The 13,708-nt window shown below is 40.8% G+C and overlaps 1 protein-coding gene across 1 annotated transcript in view; it reads right to left on the bottom strand.

Moving 5' to 3' along the window:
- Positions 1 to 113: 113 nt before the first annotated feature.
- The window catches only part of LOC103623385 (transcription intermediary factor 1-alpha), a 59,101-nt gene continuing 45,506 nt past the window's right edge, over positions 114 to 13,708 (bottom strand). Inside the window, 8 exon segments of the mRNA XM_017745745.1 lie at positions 114 to 3,328; positions 4,392 to 4,541; positions 5,751 to 5,825; positions 6,852 to 6,984; positions 10,022 to 10,320; positions 10,863 to 11,031; positions 12,342 to 12,414; positions 13,467 to 13,602. Of these exon segments, the coding sequence (XP_017601234.1) occupies positions 3,119 to 3,328; positions 4,392 to 4,541; positions 5,751 to 5,825; positions 6,852 to 6,984; positions 10,022 to 10,320; positions 10,863 to 11,031; positions 12,342 to 12,414; positions 13,467 to 13,602 (1,245 nt within the window). The 3' untranslated portion in view covers positions 114 to 3,118.

The following is a 13,708-nucleotide window of genomic DNA, read 5'->3' as shown; positions in this document are numbered from 1 at the left end:
GGGCTCGGTCCCGCTCCGGCTGCTCATCCGATACCTGCCGGGTGAGACCTGATGCTCTCCCTCCCTTTTTCGGTGGCTCGCACTCCAACGGAAAAAACCTCTGGGTTTAAAAAGCCAGTGAAAACTATTTACTCTTTATTTACAGAGCACAGGAGATTTTAAGTTAGAAAGACCTCCAAGGATCATCAAGTCAAACCATGGTAAGTAATTGGCCCATCTGGGGATTGAGCTCAGAATCTTGGCATTTTCAGCACCCTGCTCCAAGCACCTGAGCCAATCTCGGGATCGTGAGGAAGGTCCTGCCTGGGATGAGAATGACTGCTGCCAGCAAGAGAATTCCTAGGCCAATGCAGCTCCTTCTTTTCTGCTCATGCTGCTTCACCCACCAGCCCCTGGAATGGCTCTAGAGCAGAACTGGCTGGCACCTGACATGACAGCACAAAACTCTTACAAATAATGACGATTTCCTGCCCTTTCCAGGATTTACCCAACAGCTGTAATGGTACTCATGCAATGTTCTTTTCCAGGGAGAAAGCGCAGGACGAGTCCTGAGGGTTCACTTGGTCCGTTGCAGAAGTTGTTCTGGAGTGTCAGGGCTGGTCCCGCTTGCACAGGGGCGTTTTCTGCAGGTGAGTGTTCACAGCCCAAAATCAGGGCAGGTGCTGAGGCTGGGGCTGCTTTTCTGGCCCAGAGCTGTGCAGAGCCCTCGGTGACTCCCGCTCGCTGCCAGGAATGTTCCTTGGTGTTTTCTCCGTGTGTCCCAGCTGGCCGGGAAAGCAGGGTGGGAGGTCCGGAGCCACAGGAAAGGAACTGGCACCTCTTGTCCTTTGTATTTCCAGGGGAGCAGCTGTGCCTGCAGTGTCCTGCCTGTGGCACGCAGAATACAAAACACACATCCCAGGCACGGGCACTGGGATGCCCGGGCAGTGCTCAGATGGACATGGATAAAGGGCTGCCCACAGCTCCTTGGCCAGGGGCCACTCTGAACAGGAACCCAGAGATGCTTCGCTGTGGACAGACCTCACTGACACCCCAAAAATCCCCCAAGGAACAGCTTGGGCATTACCTGGGAATGTCGGCACTGTGTGTTTGCAGAGGGGCTCAGACAGCAATTCCCAATGCCGACCTCCTGGAACTCCCACACACCTACCAGGTATGTCCCATGCACCCCAAATCCCTTCCCTTCCAGCCTGAGGACATCATCCATCACCAGCATTAAAGCCAAGGGAATCCTCCCTCACAGAAATTAAATCCCAAGCAATAGCCCTCGGAGATGCCTTAAAATAAATGTTCAAGAGTTGGATGAAGTTTTGTTTGGATTAAGTTTGGAGTTTTTCAGGGGCTGGCTGGAACTACAGAACTGATGGAAAGCTTTCACAGGTGGGTCACGCTGGAGGTGCCCTGAAGGCAGGGACATGCATCCCTTTCCTCAGGGAAAAGAACTTCCAGAGGCCACTCCTGAGGCTCTCAAACGAAATCAGCTTCTGCAGGGAGATGTCTTCACCTGGGCACAGGGGCTGCCTCAGCATGGGCCAGGAGTGCATCAGGCCACTGCCTTCTCCTGCTTTAAAATGACAACAGTGACAACAGCAATAATAATTTAAAAAACCCAGCAAACCGAAGCCCACCAAAAAAAAAAAGGAAAATAACTGGTTACTTTGGGCAGCCTAATAATCCACCACATGATCAGAGGTTATTTAGTTAAAAAGGCCTGCTCCAACCACACCTGAGTATTTTATGGGAGTGTCCACTATATTTTAGTGTGCAGTGCCACCCTATGACAAAGACAGGCACGATCTCATCAGGTGAGAGGCAAAGCCAGGCCTTTTTCTCATTCCACATGCACGCAGCAGAGAGGCACAAGCAGCACTTGGATCCAGTCTCTTCCATGCTCTATGCACCACCCCAGGGCTCCAGAGCCAGGCAGAAGCAGGCTTGGGTACGCTCAAGTGTCTTCGCAAGTCAAACTGCAGAATTCTGGCACAGTCAGAGCTCAATTAATCCAAATGGCTGTCTGCTCTCCCAAACACTGAGTTTTCATTTAAGACATAAATGATGAAGACTAAAAAACAATAGCTAGGGCAACCACAGACAAGTACTGCTCTAACTCTGCAGCCTCGGAGGGCAGAAGCAATCCTAATGTTGTTGTCAGAGCTTCTGGAAAGTAGACCAAACAAAATAAGGTACTTCATCCTCATTTTGTGGTGATCTTAACCAGGATAGATGAAGGGCTGAAGAGCCTTCTTTCTCTTCAAACTTGTGTACTCCCAGGTGAATGCTGGTTGCATTCTGACAATGGCAGATTTAGAAATACGGAAAAAGAACAAGGGATTGTGGACAGAAAGGATGCTTTTTCTCCCGTCTTTAAAAATACACAAAAATGACTGGTTTTGCAAACAAACTTTTTCCACTCAAGACGTCCCCATCAAATTCATTAAACAGAGGTACATCACACTTGAGACACCTGTTAAACAAAATAGTACAGAAATACCATTGCTTCCTGCTGGTGGTGAGAAAAATGGTGCAAACCAAAGTATTCTGTCCTTTACTTCCTCCATTAGAAACTCTCAAACAAATTCCTCTTCTTCCTTTTTTTTAAAGTTATTTTTGATACCCTCTCCCTTACATTTTAAAATTCCCAGTAACTTCTTTGGGGGCAACTACACTCTCATTATACCAATCAGTATTGCAGGACAGTAACATTACACCATCTTTTTTCGTGGTTTGTGTTGAATACAGTACAGAGAGATCAAATTATGGCCAGCCACATGCCTTTGGTAAAATTAAAAATCTGGTGAGATCACATTTTCTTCAAACTCAGAAAGCCACATGTTGAACCCATGTCATGTTTTGAAGTTCAATTCTATACAAACTTCTTCTTCAAAGCAAAGTTAAACAGCTGTCACCCCACACAAATGGCAATTTCTGAGCTGATCCACAAAAGAGATGAAAGGTTTGAACTTCAGAGAAGCTCTTCACATGCCTTGATCTCCATTAGATTTGTGTTTCAGATGGGGAGAAAGTCTAGTAAATATTCACAAACCTACAAGTCAAAACAGTGAGAACAGTGATAAATATTCTCAGTTTTAAAAAAACTTCCTGTCGTAACGCATGGGGCTCATTTAAGCAACTGACGGTCTTCTCCTTTGAGGCGTTTTTTCCGGGGCTGTACAAAGTCATCATCTGAGTCATCAGTAAGTTCTGGATTCTCTTTTTCACTCTGGCTGCTTGGCTGTACAGGGAACTTTCTCTCAGGATAAAGGTTCCTTAGAAGATCTTCAAAGTAGGCTTCGAGTTTCATGCCGGCATCAGCCACTTCTGAGTCAGGCTGTTGGGTGAATTAACATCATCAGTGCATCATGAAATAGCTTTGTACTCAGGTCACACTAGGACTTTTAGGTACAAACGACAAGAAAACATCAATCAGCAGCAAGAATGGCTACAGAACACAGGGTCCCAAAGAGCACGAGTCTGCAGAACAGAGAGCGAGGGCAGATCTTTCAACACCCCCCAATGATTTTTTTCTCTGACAGGTGACCACAGAAGCCACTCACAAAAGCCACCCTGCCTGGGTTCTGAAAGCTATGTAAAGAGATTCTAAGAACTCTTAAATCCTGACTGGGGTGGGGGCAGGGGAACAGAAGTTGTGTTACGCTGTGAAACACATAGATACGTCCTCAGGGTGTTAGAAACTTCTCTAGCTTACAGATCTTTTTAGTAACAGTGAAAATATTACTCAGTAGACAATGACTATAATGTGGAAGACTAGGCAGTCCTAAAGTCATCCACAGCCACCAGAGCTTTTAGTTTCCTGAAGTGGAGATCACTGTGGTGGGAATAACTCCTGGCTATCAAGGATGACTGGATGAGAACCCCATGGAGGCCACTTGGAGAAGCCTTTATTCCACTGTAATTCTCTCTCATTTTGTGGTCCACTCAGAACCTGCATCCCTATTTCACCACGTGTTCCCTTATGTGCAGTAGGGGATAATAATCACTCAACATGCAACTTGAAATCATAAGGGTGAGTACAGAGCTCCCAGAATGAAAATCCCACTGAATTTAAGATCTGAGACAAGGAGGACGAAACCAATTTTTAAATCATAATGTCCACCATTAACCTGCATGATAAAAAACTGTCCTTTTCTTCACCTGCTGTCCTGCCATTCAGCTATGTTTGTTACCATCCTCCTCCCCTCCATGGAAAGATCTCCACTGCAGAGTCATCTCAGACCACAGCAGTGTTAAATCTGATCAATGTTTTCACTGCAGTCTCATAATCAAAATAAGTTTAATACAATAAATTCTTGTGTTGAAAGTTCTACCCCCATTACAGTTTTCCTCAAAGGAACTAAACCAACAAAACCTGATAAAGTATCTACTTTTCTAACCTCATTAAATTCAGCACAGTTTTGGAAAATCAGTCTGAAATCAGCCACAAAATCTTCTGGCTTTGTGTAGAATGAATTGGTCACTTCAAGTCTTTTCTTGATGGTTGACAAGTCCATAGGCTTTTTGATTATTTTGTAGTAATCAGGGACCTAAGTGGAGAAAAAAAAATCCCAAATGCAATCATATTCATAATTTATTGTTTTATAAACCTTTAGATGTGAGGGCGTGGGCAAGGTTTAGTTTCATCTTCAAAGTACAACTCAAAGATACAAGAATTGCACTTTTAACATACATGCAGACAGCTTCTGGAATAACACTGATGTATGACAATTTGTTGGCTAAAATATACTCTTTCTAATGCCTATTTTAAAATCAAAGAGAAACACATAAAACCTCCACTGACTACATATAATAGAGCCAATGACTTGGTTTGGACATTATTTTCAGGTGTAGTCAAATAAGCTATCTATTAAGTTTCATTCTCAAGACCACCGTATGAAATAAGTCCTTGAAATGGTGGCAAATTTCAGTGATATCAATGGTTTTGATACTCAAACTGTGGCTGTAGGATTAACTTTTTTTTTTTTTCTTTAGAAAGAATAAGAAACTAGTAAATAAGCTTTGAAATCCAGTGGTAATATATTGATACTTTTTCCTAGCTAGATTCACATTTTAATGTTTTAATACCTGAATTTAGTAACACATGACCATGATATGATTAATCAATGAATCTCTTGTGCCATTTCTTATTAAACTCTGTGATATGTTCTTCAGAATTCTTATTCAAATGGAATAAAGGCTGCATAGGAACATACTACTTTTTGATTTCTTTCCCCACTGGCTTTTCCTTCCCTACTGACTTGTTTGAAGAACATCTTTTCATCTGATCATGGTGGTAGTTCTGTGTATCCTTGGACTTCTAATGCACCCAGGTACTGTTTCACATTTTAAACGAACAAATTTCAAGCTAACAGTAAGAAATTCGATTTCATGTTAGTACTATGGAGAACCCTGATTCTCAAAATCAGGTAATGTTTAAAACCCCCAAATATATGCCAATTCACCTTCTCAGTGATACAACTCAGGATATGAAGTTAGCAGTGTTAGAACTTATTTTCTGTAACTATTTCTGAAGTATTAAGTAAAATCAGCTATTGGGGAATTTTACTCGTAAATCCCCTGCCAACCCAGTGCTTCAACTTTTAACTTCCCCCCTTCACAGAGTTTTAATAAAACTAAACATGTTTAAATGTATTCAATATCTGTGGAATTTGACTTCTGATAATGGAGTTTGGAATGCCATTAGAAACACGGCAAATATGCTGCTAACATAAAATGGGAAGAAGTGAGGTACATACTGTGGGAGGAACTGGATCTTGAAAGGCAGGACTCATTTCATGGCAGTAGAGGTACAGCAGCAGTCTTTCACACTTCTGTGTCAAGACAAATAGAGACCCAAGTAATTCAGGAATCCTACACGGTTTATTCTAAAATCACAAACTACAGAAGATATGGAACAGATGCTTAGTATTCCCCCTTTTTCTTTGTGTATACAAATATATTAAACTGGATCTTGAGCCTTGAGAGAGATTCTAGAAGTACTTTTGTGTGATTTTATGCTTGCTGATTCCTTATCAGAATCTTTACAGGACTTATAACTTACATTTAATGCAAAATATCAATAGAGCACATGTAAATAATGGTGTGACAGTCTGTCCTCCACACACACACAAACACACACACTGCTCTTGATGGGCAATGTGATTTATCCTAAGATAACTCCAGGTGGGAATTGCAGGAGGAACTGTCTGGATGCTTGCATAATCAATGCATTCCAGAGATGGGGGAATGGTGAAGATTGTGATTGATCTTGGTACACGTGGGCCTGCAAAAGGGTACAAAATGCTCCTGGAGACTGGGCCAACTGATCTCCAGAGCTTGCAGGGCAGCTTCCAGGTGGATCCCACTCCAGCAGGGATGGGACACCTGCAGGGTACATCCAGCCCCGGGAACACTCTGTTTTGGACAGGGGAGTTAACAGGGCTAAGATCCAGCCACATGTGGAGATAAAATCCTAAAGTAGCTCCGTGGGTGCTCTGCTGCTTTGCAATTGTGCTTTCTGCAAACCTGCACGTTTCCAGCTGTACCTGCTTATGTTACAGCCCTTTAGACCTGCTGGTATTATACACTGCATTGGCAATATTTAGGTACTGTATTAGCAATAAATCTCATCAAAATCACCCACATTATCAGTGTCATACATTGTGAACCTGAGAGTCTTCCCCCTAGTACTCTGCCATAAATGGTTCTACATGTAGACCAAGAGCCCACATAAAATACTAATTTCAGCATATTTACACAAGTTGCCAACTGAAACCAGGTAAAACACTGATGAAAGTTTCTAACACAGCTCAAAACTGCTTCGGTTTAAAAGGTTTAAATAGCAATTTTATCCTTACCCTACGGTCTATGGGTGCCAAACCCATGGTGTCTTCCAATTTTCTTTTTTCAGAGCCGTGAGCAGGTTTATCACAGTCATACTCAACTTCTGGCTTGGACAAATCCCGACAGAATGTACAAATCCACTCTCCACTAAAGAAGACAAAAAGACTTTGTGTGAGGGAGCACACCTTTGACAGAAGGCTTTCCACATATTTCTGGGTAAGTCCCTCATCTGTGGGGTGGGTTTTCTCTGCATCTCTGTTGTTTTGTTGGTGGTGATTTTTAAAACACTACAAAAGGCTGAGACAGCTGGCCAAAATGCTTTACTACAGCTTTGTTTCCTTTTAGTGGCACTGGTGTCATTAATGGTGTCCTAACAGAAAGATAGACAGATGGTTTCTACCTTTGTCAATACTGAAATTTTTCACTTGAGCTCACAGGATTTAAGGAAAGCATTTTTAAGAGCCCTGTACAACCATAACTACTGAAGGAATCATATGGGCTGAACAGAAGGAAAAGTGTTAGTATTATATGGTGAGAATTACATATTCTCTACAAGCTTGATCTACAGCACACTACTAATCTACAGAGATTACCACAGTCAAGAGTTTTTGTAAAACTGAAAATATTTCACTCCCTAAAACTTTCAGATGTTCATGATTTTACCAGTTTTATATATAAGACAACCCTGGAGATTTAAAGGTCAGCATAAGACTGCGACATAATTAGTTCTGCAAGCTATGTCCACTGATTGTCAAACACAATTTATGAACCTCACAGTTTTGAAAAAACTATGAAGAGTCTATGTTTTTAATATAGTTCTCCACAAAAGAAGAAACTTGTATGCTTGCAGATAACCACCAGAGGGCTGAATAGTCAGTCACACAGAAGACAGAATCCAGCAATAACCAGTTATGAGATCCAACTGCATGTATTTGCTCAGAGGTACATTATAATAACAGTGTCTTCATAAATGGGAAATGGTTTCTGCAGCACCCTTCATTTCATTTCAGTAATAAGGCAGAAGACTTCAAAAATTTAAAAATAAAATCTTACTGTTTCCTATTCAGAGTGATCCAAAGATTTTCACCATCTGCCAGTTTTAGCATACAGGGGTGAATGATGGGCATTTTGCTTCAAGAAGAAGTTTTACTTTCTACTGTCTTAACTTCACAGAGTGATTTATGACAATGTCACCTCTGTGCCTGGATGAGCCTTACAGAAATGATGTGGCAGACATGCAAAAATTGATACAGGCCATGACCTGAAGATCTTATGATACAAGAAAACAAGAAACAAATTAAAGATAGAGGAATGATGCATTACAATATCCAAGAATCAGGAAGAATGTGGTAGGCTGGAGTGAAGGAAAAAAGATGCAGAGGCCTTATGAATCTATATGGGAATATTGTTTTAAACTGAAAGAGGGTAGACTCAGACTAGATAAAAGGAAAAAGTTTTTTACTGTGAGGGTTGTGAAACACTGGCACAGGTTGCCTGGAGTGGTGGTAGAGGCCCCAGCCCTGGAAACATTCAAGGCCAGATTGGATGGGGCTCCAAGCAACCTGATCCAGTTGAAGATGTCCCTGAGCATTGCAGGGTGGTTCAGATTAGAGGGCCTTTAAAGGTCCCTTCCAACCCAAACCATCCTGTGAGTGTATGAACCTATGACATTGCTCTATCCATCTGAAACAGGAACAAAAAGCAATCATGAAAGCAGCAGACTGACACCACTGACATAATAATAATGAAATTATTTTGTATGTTTGAACAAACTAATGCTAAGAGACTAAATGTTTGGCAGACTTACAGCTGGGGGGAAAAAAAAAAAAGCAAGCAACCCCACAAAGATCAGAACAAAACCCTGATACATCTGAAGTCAGGAGGAAACTTCAGCTAACTGTGCTCTGGAGCCCAGGAACACAGTGCACTTGTAGTAGCATGCACCTCTATGGATCTGAACACCTGCCACCAAGCTGGTTTGGCTCCCTTGCCCTCAGACATCGTTACCTCAGATCATCCACTGAATGATCCAGTAAAAATGAGACATTTTAAAGACTTGTTCTTGAATATTTAATTTTAATAGAAACCAAGTCTTGTAATACATAGTTATCTACCTGCTTCAAGATTACTTTTTGTTTCCTTGCCAGAAAGAATATTTATTAATTTAAGTGCTTACTGTAACCTTACTGAGTTTTCCTTATGGCACAAAGCTGTAACATAGCATTATTTTAATAAGAAAAACCCTGGAATTTGAAGTTTCAAAAACTAAGAGAAACATTTTTATGTGCCATTTCAAATGACATTTAAAAGAAAGATATAGTTCCAGAAGTATGTCTGTTCAGAGTAGCACAGAGATGATCAATGGGCTAATCTAAGTTGCTATCCAAATGTTTTGCACCAATAAACTATGCTGATATTTAATCAGAAAACCTAATATTTATAAAAGCATTAACCAATGAGCATGTCATGACCAATGTTTTTATCCTTTAATACAAACAAGCTTATTGCATGATGTTTCCAAGCTGGGGCATTGCAAAATGCCATTTATTTTAATCAAAGACACTAATTCCAGAAGCAAAGGCTGGTAATGCTTATAACAATAACCTATTTAAGACTCTATTTTGAAAGTCAAGTAACTGAGCAATGGTTTTGTAACAGCCAATCAAGAAAGCTTAATGCTTGTTTCAACACTGACTGAGATGTTATAAAAGATGTCAGTCACTACACATCCCATGCTTGGAGTGTAGCCATGTTTAGCGCTGAAGTAATATATTTAATACTATATATTACTTCAGATTTTTCTTGTAGACATTAATTTTTCTTCTTTTTTTTTTTTTTAAATAATTATTATTAAGAAGTATAAATATTTTTCAGTCACCCTTAAAACATTTTATGACAGATTGGTAATTCTGTGTCCCAGTTTTAATAATAGATGCCCTAGATGTGATCTTACTTAATTGTCAAATAAGTGAAGTTTTACAAAAGATTTTGTAGAAAAAAATACAATCAAGCTGAAGTTTCATGAAAATTCAGATTTTCTCCAAATAATAAAACTTCTGGATACAAGACTTTAAAAAAGACACTGCTCTTTCTCTGAAACTGAAACTTCTTATCCTGGGTTTCATAATACAAGGCTAATGTCTTTTGCTGCAATTTTAGATGGAATTGAAGGGGTCATAATTACCTTGGAAAGTTCATCAGTGTAGGGACATGACAAGAAAGATGGAATACTTTGGGACACTTCTCACAGCAAAGGAGCTTCCCTCCATTCTGACACACAGCACACCAATCTTCATTGGGATCATCCTCTTTTCTGCCCTCCCCAGCGTGGGAGGATCCCATCCATCCTGTTTTCCCAGTGAATCTGTTCTCCTGCAGTACCCCTGGCTGGTCATCTGTGCTGTCTGGTGCATCTGTTCTTAGCACAGCTTCATCAGAAGTGGAATTGTGATTGGTATCCAGCAGCAATGAAGTGAGTATGGACTGCAGGAAGAAACAAAGGAAGCCAGGTTACAATATTTATGTGAATTTACATGACCTTAACAACGTGCAAACTGACCTGAGTAAGAAATTTACATGCAAGCAGCCATAAAACTTGCAACATGCATGCAGAAATTACTACCACACTATAACACAGGCAAATGAACACAAGAAATTAGCTACAAAAGGCTATTTACTGCTCCACTAATAAAAAACTAATCTCTGATGGCCCAAAAGTCTAGCAAACTTGTTTATGGATATTCCTGCACAATGACTGGAAACACTTCCCAGCAGCAGCTGAAAATTTCATCTCAGCAAGTTATTTCTGGACTTCCCAAGTTTTCAATGGATAAAACCAGTCTGATCACACCTGTTAATTTAACTGGCAGTAGGGCTAATTTGATTTTGAATCTCACCTCTTCCTTTTAGCTTTTTAGTTTTCCCCTGAAACAGTCCCCAACACAATATGAGTAAGTTATTTTACTCCCCATAAATACAAACTACCCTCCAAAGAGAAAGGAGATCTTTCTAGCTGTAAATATTACATTCCGAGGCTGAGATTCCTCCTCCGTCTCTTGCTTCACAACAACAATTGGGAAATCAAAGTTCTCGTTTGGTGCACTTGACTCCTGTTTAATTCGGATCGGCTCCAACATAACAACCGGGACTTTGTGCGTAGAGTCAGCTCCTGGTGGCCTGCTGGAGGAGCCAGAACTGTAAATGACAACAAGAGGCAGGGAAAAAGGGAAATTACGAGTCAGAACTGGACACCTCCTGTACACTGATGCTTTCCAAGACCTCAGGATGGTAATCTACTTTGCTTCTTTGAATCCAGAGCACCGCATATGCCCTTTATGGAATACAACATCCAAGCTTATTTCCTTTGATGTATACTGAAAAAGCATTACCAAAAGGGAGAATTTTAATGGTGCAGCTCCAAAACTAGAGAATTACTCATGGTCTGACCCATTAGTGCAAGATTTGCAAATAATCTCTGTTTCTTTCAGATCACACACAAAAAAGCACCTCCACTGAACACTATAAACCACACAATCGAGTAAGGCAGATAAAACATGTATTTACATTATCTTGGAAAACTTTCTTAGAGCCTTGCAGCTCTACCAAAACTCAGACCCTACTTTTAGAACCAGATCTTTTTTTTTTTCATGTATTTAGTCCTAATAGGATGAGAATGAACAATCAAAAATACCTGCTTACATTTTAAAATAAAACTGAATAATTCAAATTAACAAAACGAATTCAAGCAGCAGCACATTGAATCACATTTTTTAAATGCAAGTAGACTCTTCAAACAACCATTTAAACTGTTCATTTAAACTGTTCATAAGAGTCCTTCACACAATTTACCATGTAAATGGAATAGAGCAAAAGGTATTCTAGATTAAAAAGCACCTGCATTTCCAACTCAAGTAGGATGAATGTCATCTGATTTTTCTCCGCATGAAAAATTAATCTCATGTCAGATGTATGCTCTAATTTATTGCAACACATTAATGGATCTGCACTCTTCAAACAGCACTGTGTAAATATATTTGTTCATTAATATTCCATCAGTAAGGGATAAAAACATTCGTGTAGACTCTCAGTAGATATCTAGTGCTCACTTAACTGTACTGCAGCAGAAAATTCTTAATAACCCTCTTTGTAACATCAGTTCCTTAAATCTGAAGTAATTTATAGTTCCACAAGGACTTTCAATATGCAGTTTTTTCCTTTAGCTGATTTTTCTGAACTTCAAACCTAATTTGTAAATGGTATTCTTTAAATAACGCAAACCTAGCCATCATTTACAGAGTTAATACATTTTTACATGTTTTATTAATACATTACAAATTAAATTACTGCTTTTAGAATGCAAAGAGTGCTGTAACAACCATCAGGTCTGACCTGTTAACAGAGAAGATGAGACAAATTGACATCTATGTGCATTAAAGAGAGAAGAGACTGAGGCATGTTCTGTGGAGGTGGAAGTTATATTTTCTTCTCTCACATTCTTTCCTTACCTCTCTCTGCTCCCAACACTGGAGGCACTAGGTGAACGAATTGGAGGGTGTACGTTTGTCACACTGATTCCTCCTAGGACAGAAAGATCAGATTAGAACAGAACACAGGTCTGTGCCAAGTCTGAGATACAAGTCTCGGAGAAGTACACACGTTTTGGGAAAAATTTCTCCTGCACTGAGAAATATCTCATTTAATACATTTTCATGAGAGGATGAAGGGCTCATTATATGTAAGCAGGCTGATGGGTCAGTACCTTTGCCTGGCTGACCCCTCCACCTGATCACTGCAGGTTGTTTTGTCTTATTAAATTCAAGCAGATCTCTCAGGAGAACTGCCACGAAACTTTGAGCCAGCAAGCAGGAAGAAATCTGAGGGACAGATAAGAGAGAGACCAAAGGTCTGGGGACCAGAGAGCCGAAAGCCTTGTGAAGGACCTTGCTGAGCAGCAGCCCTGAGAAGCCTGGGAGGGCTGTCTGTGCTGCCTGTGAATGCACGGCTGTCTCTGCTATCCCGCCTCAATGTGGGACCACCACGCAAGCGCATCAGTGTCGAAGCTGCATGAGTGCTCCCCGGGAATTCCCACTCACACAGCCTTCCCACAGCTCACATCAGATATGGGAGCAAGGAACAGCTGCTGAGGGCCACCAGCATGGTGACAGGAATCCCCTGGGTCCTCTGGGTCCACCGCATTCAGCCACCCATCACAGTAACTTCTCTGGTCATCCTGTGTCAGTGCTGCACTATCTTTCCCAAGGCACCATTTCTAGTCTGCTGTTACATCCTCTCTTACTTTCTCAAATACTTGTCTCTTACCACAGCTGCTACATTTTAATCTGGTGCACACCCGAAAGTGTCACTTTTCTACGGATTTCTACCCAATTTGCTAGAATCTACTGGTTTTTTTCCCTCCCTGTTCTTAAGATCTGGATGCTTAACTTTTGATCACAACACTAAACTATTGTCTCAACTCTACCTCCTACTATGGTTTCTAAAACTTTGCCTTCATTTTCTTATTTCTCATCTTTAATGTAAAACAGAATTAATTCTCATGGCAGTGCTAACATTGCCACGTTAGGTTTTTCAATTGCATCACTTAAATAGAAAATTGCACCACATTCAATTACCTGAGAGGCCTGGTGATGGTACTGAGGAATTTGGTGACTGCACAGTCCTGTTTGAAGGGGGTTTTGGCTGATTCTGCTCTACAGTGTCATCCTTCCTTACAGCAGTATCCAGTGTGATGTTTCCTGAACAATCAATCTAAAAGGTGGAGAAGCAAAGGGAAGCAGTTAGTGTTGGGAGGGGAATAAAATCCTCCAAAACAACAAAACCAAAACAAAACCAAAAAGCCTCTGCCATAATGTTA

Source organism: Corvus brachyrhynchos, unplaced genomic scaffold (genome assembly GCF_000691975.1).
Source record: "Corvus brachyrhynchos isolate BGI_N302 unplaced genomic scaffold, ASM69197v1 scaffold209, whole genome shotgun sequence".
NCBI lineage: Eukaryota > Metazoa > Chordata > Aves > Passeriformes > Corvidae > Corvus > Corvus brachyrhynchos.
The sequence above is the reverse complement of the archived record's forward strand: the minus strand, read 5'-3'. Positions and strand labels throughout refer to the sequence as shown.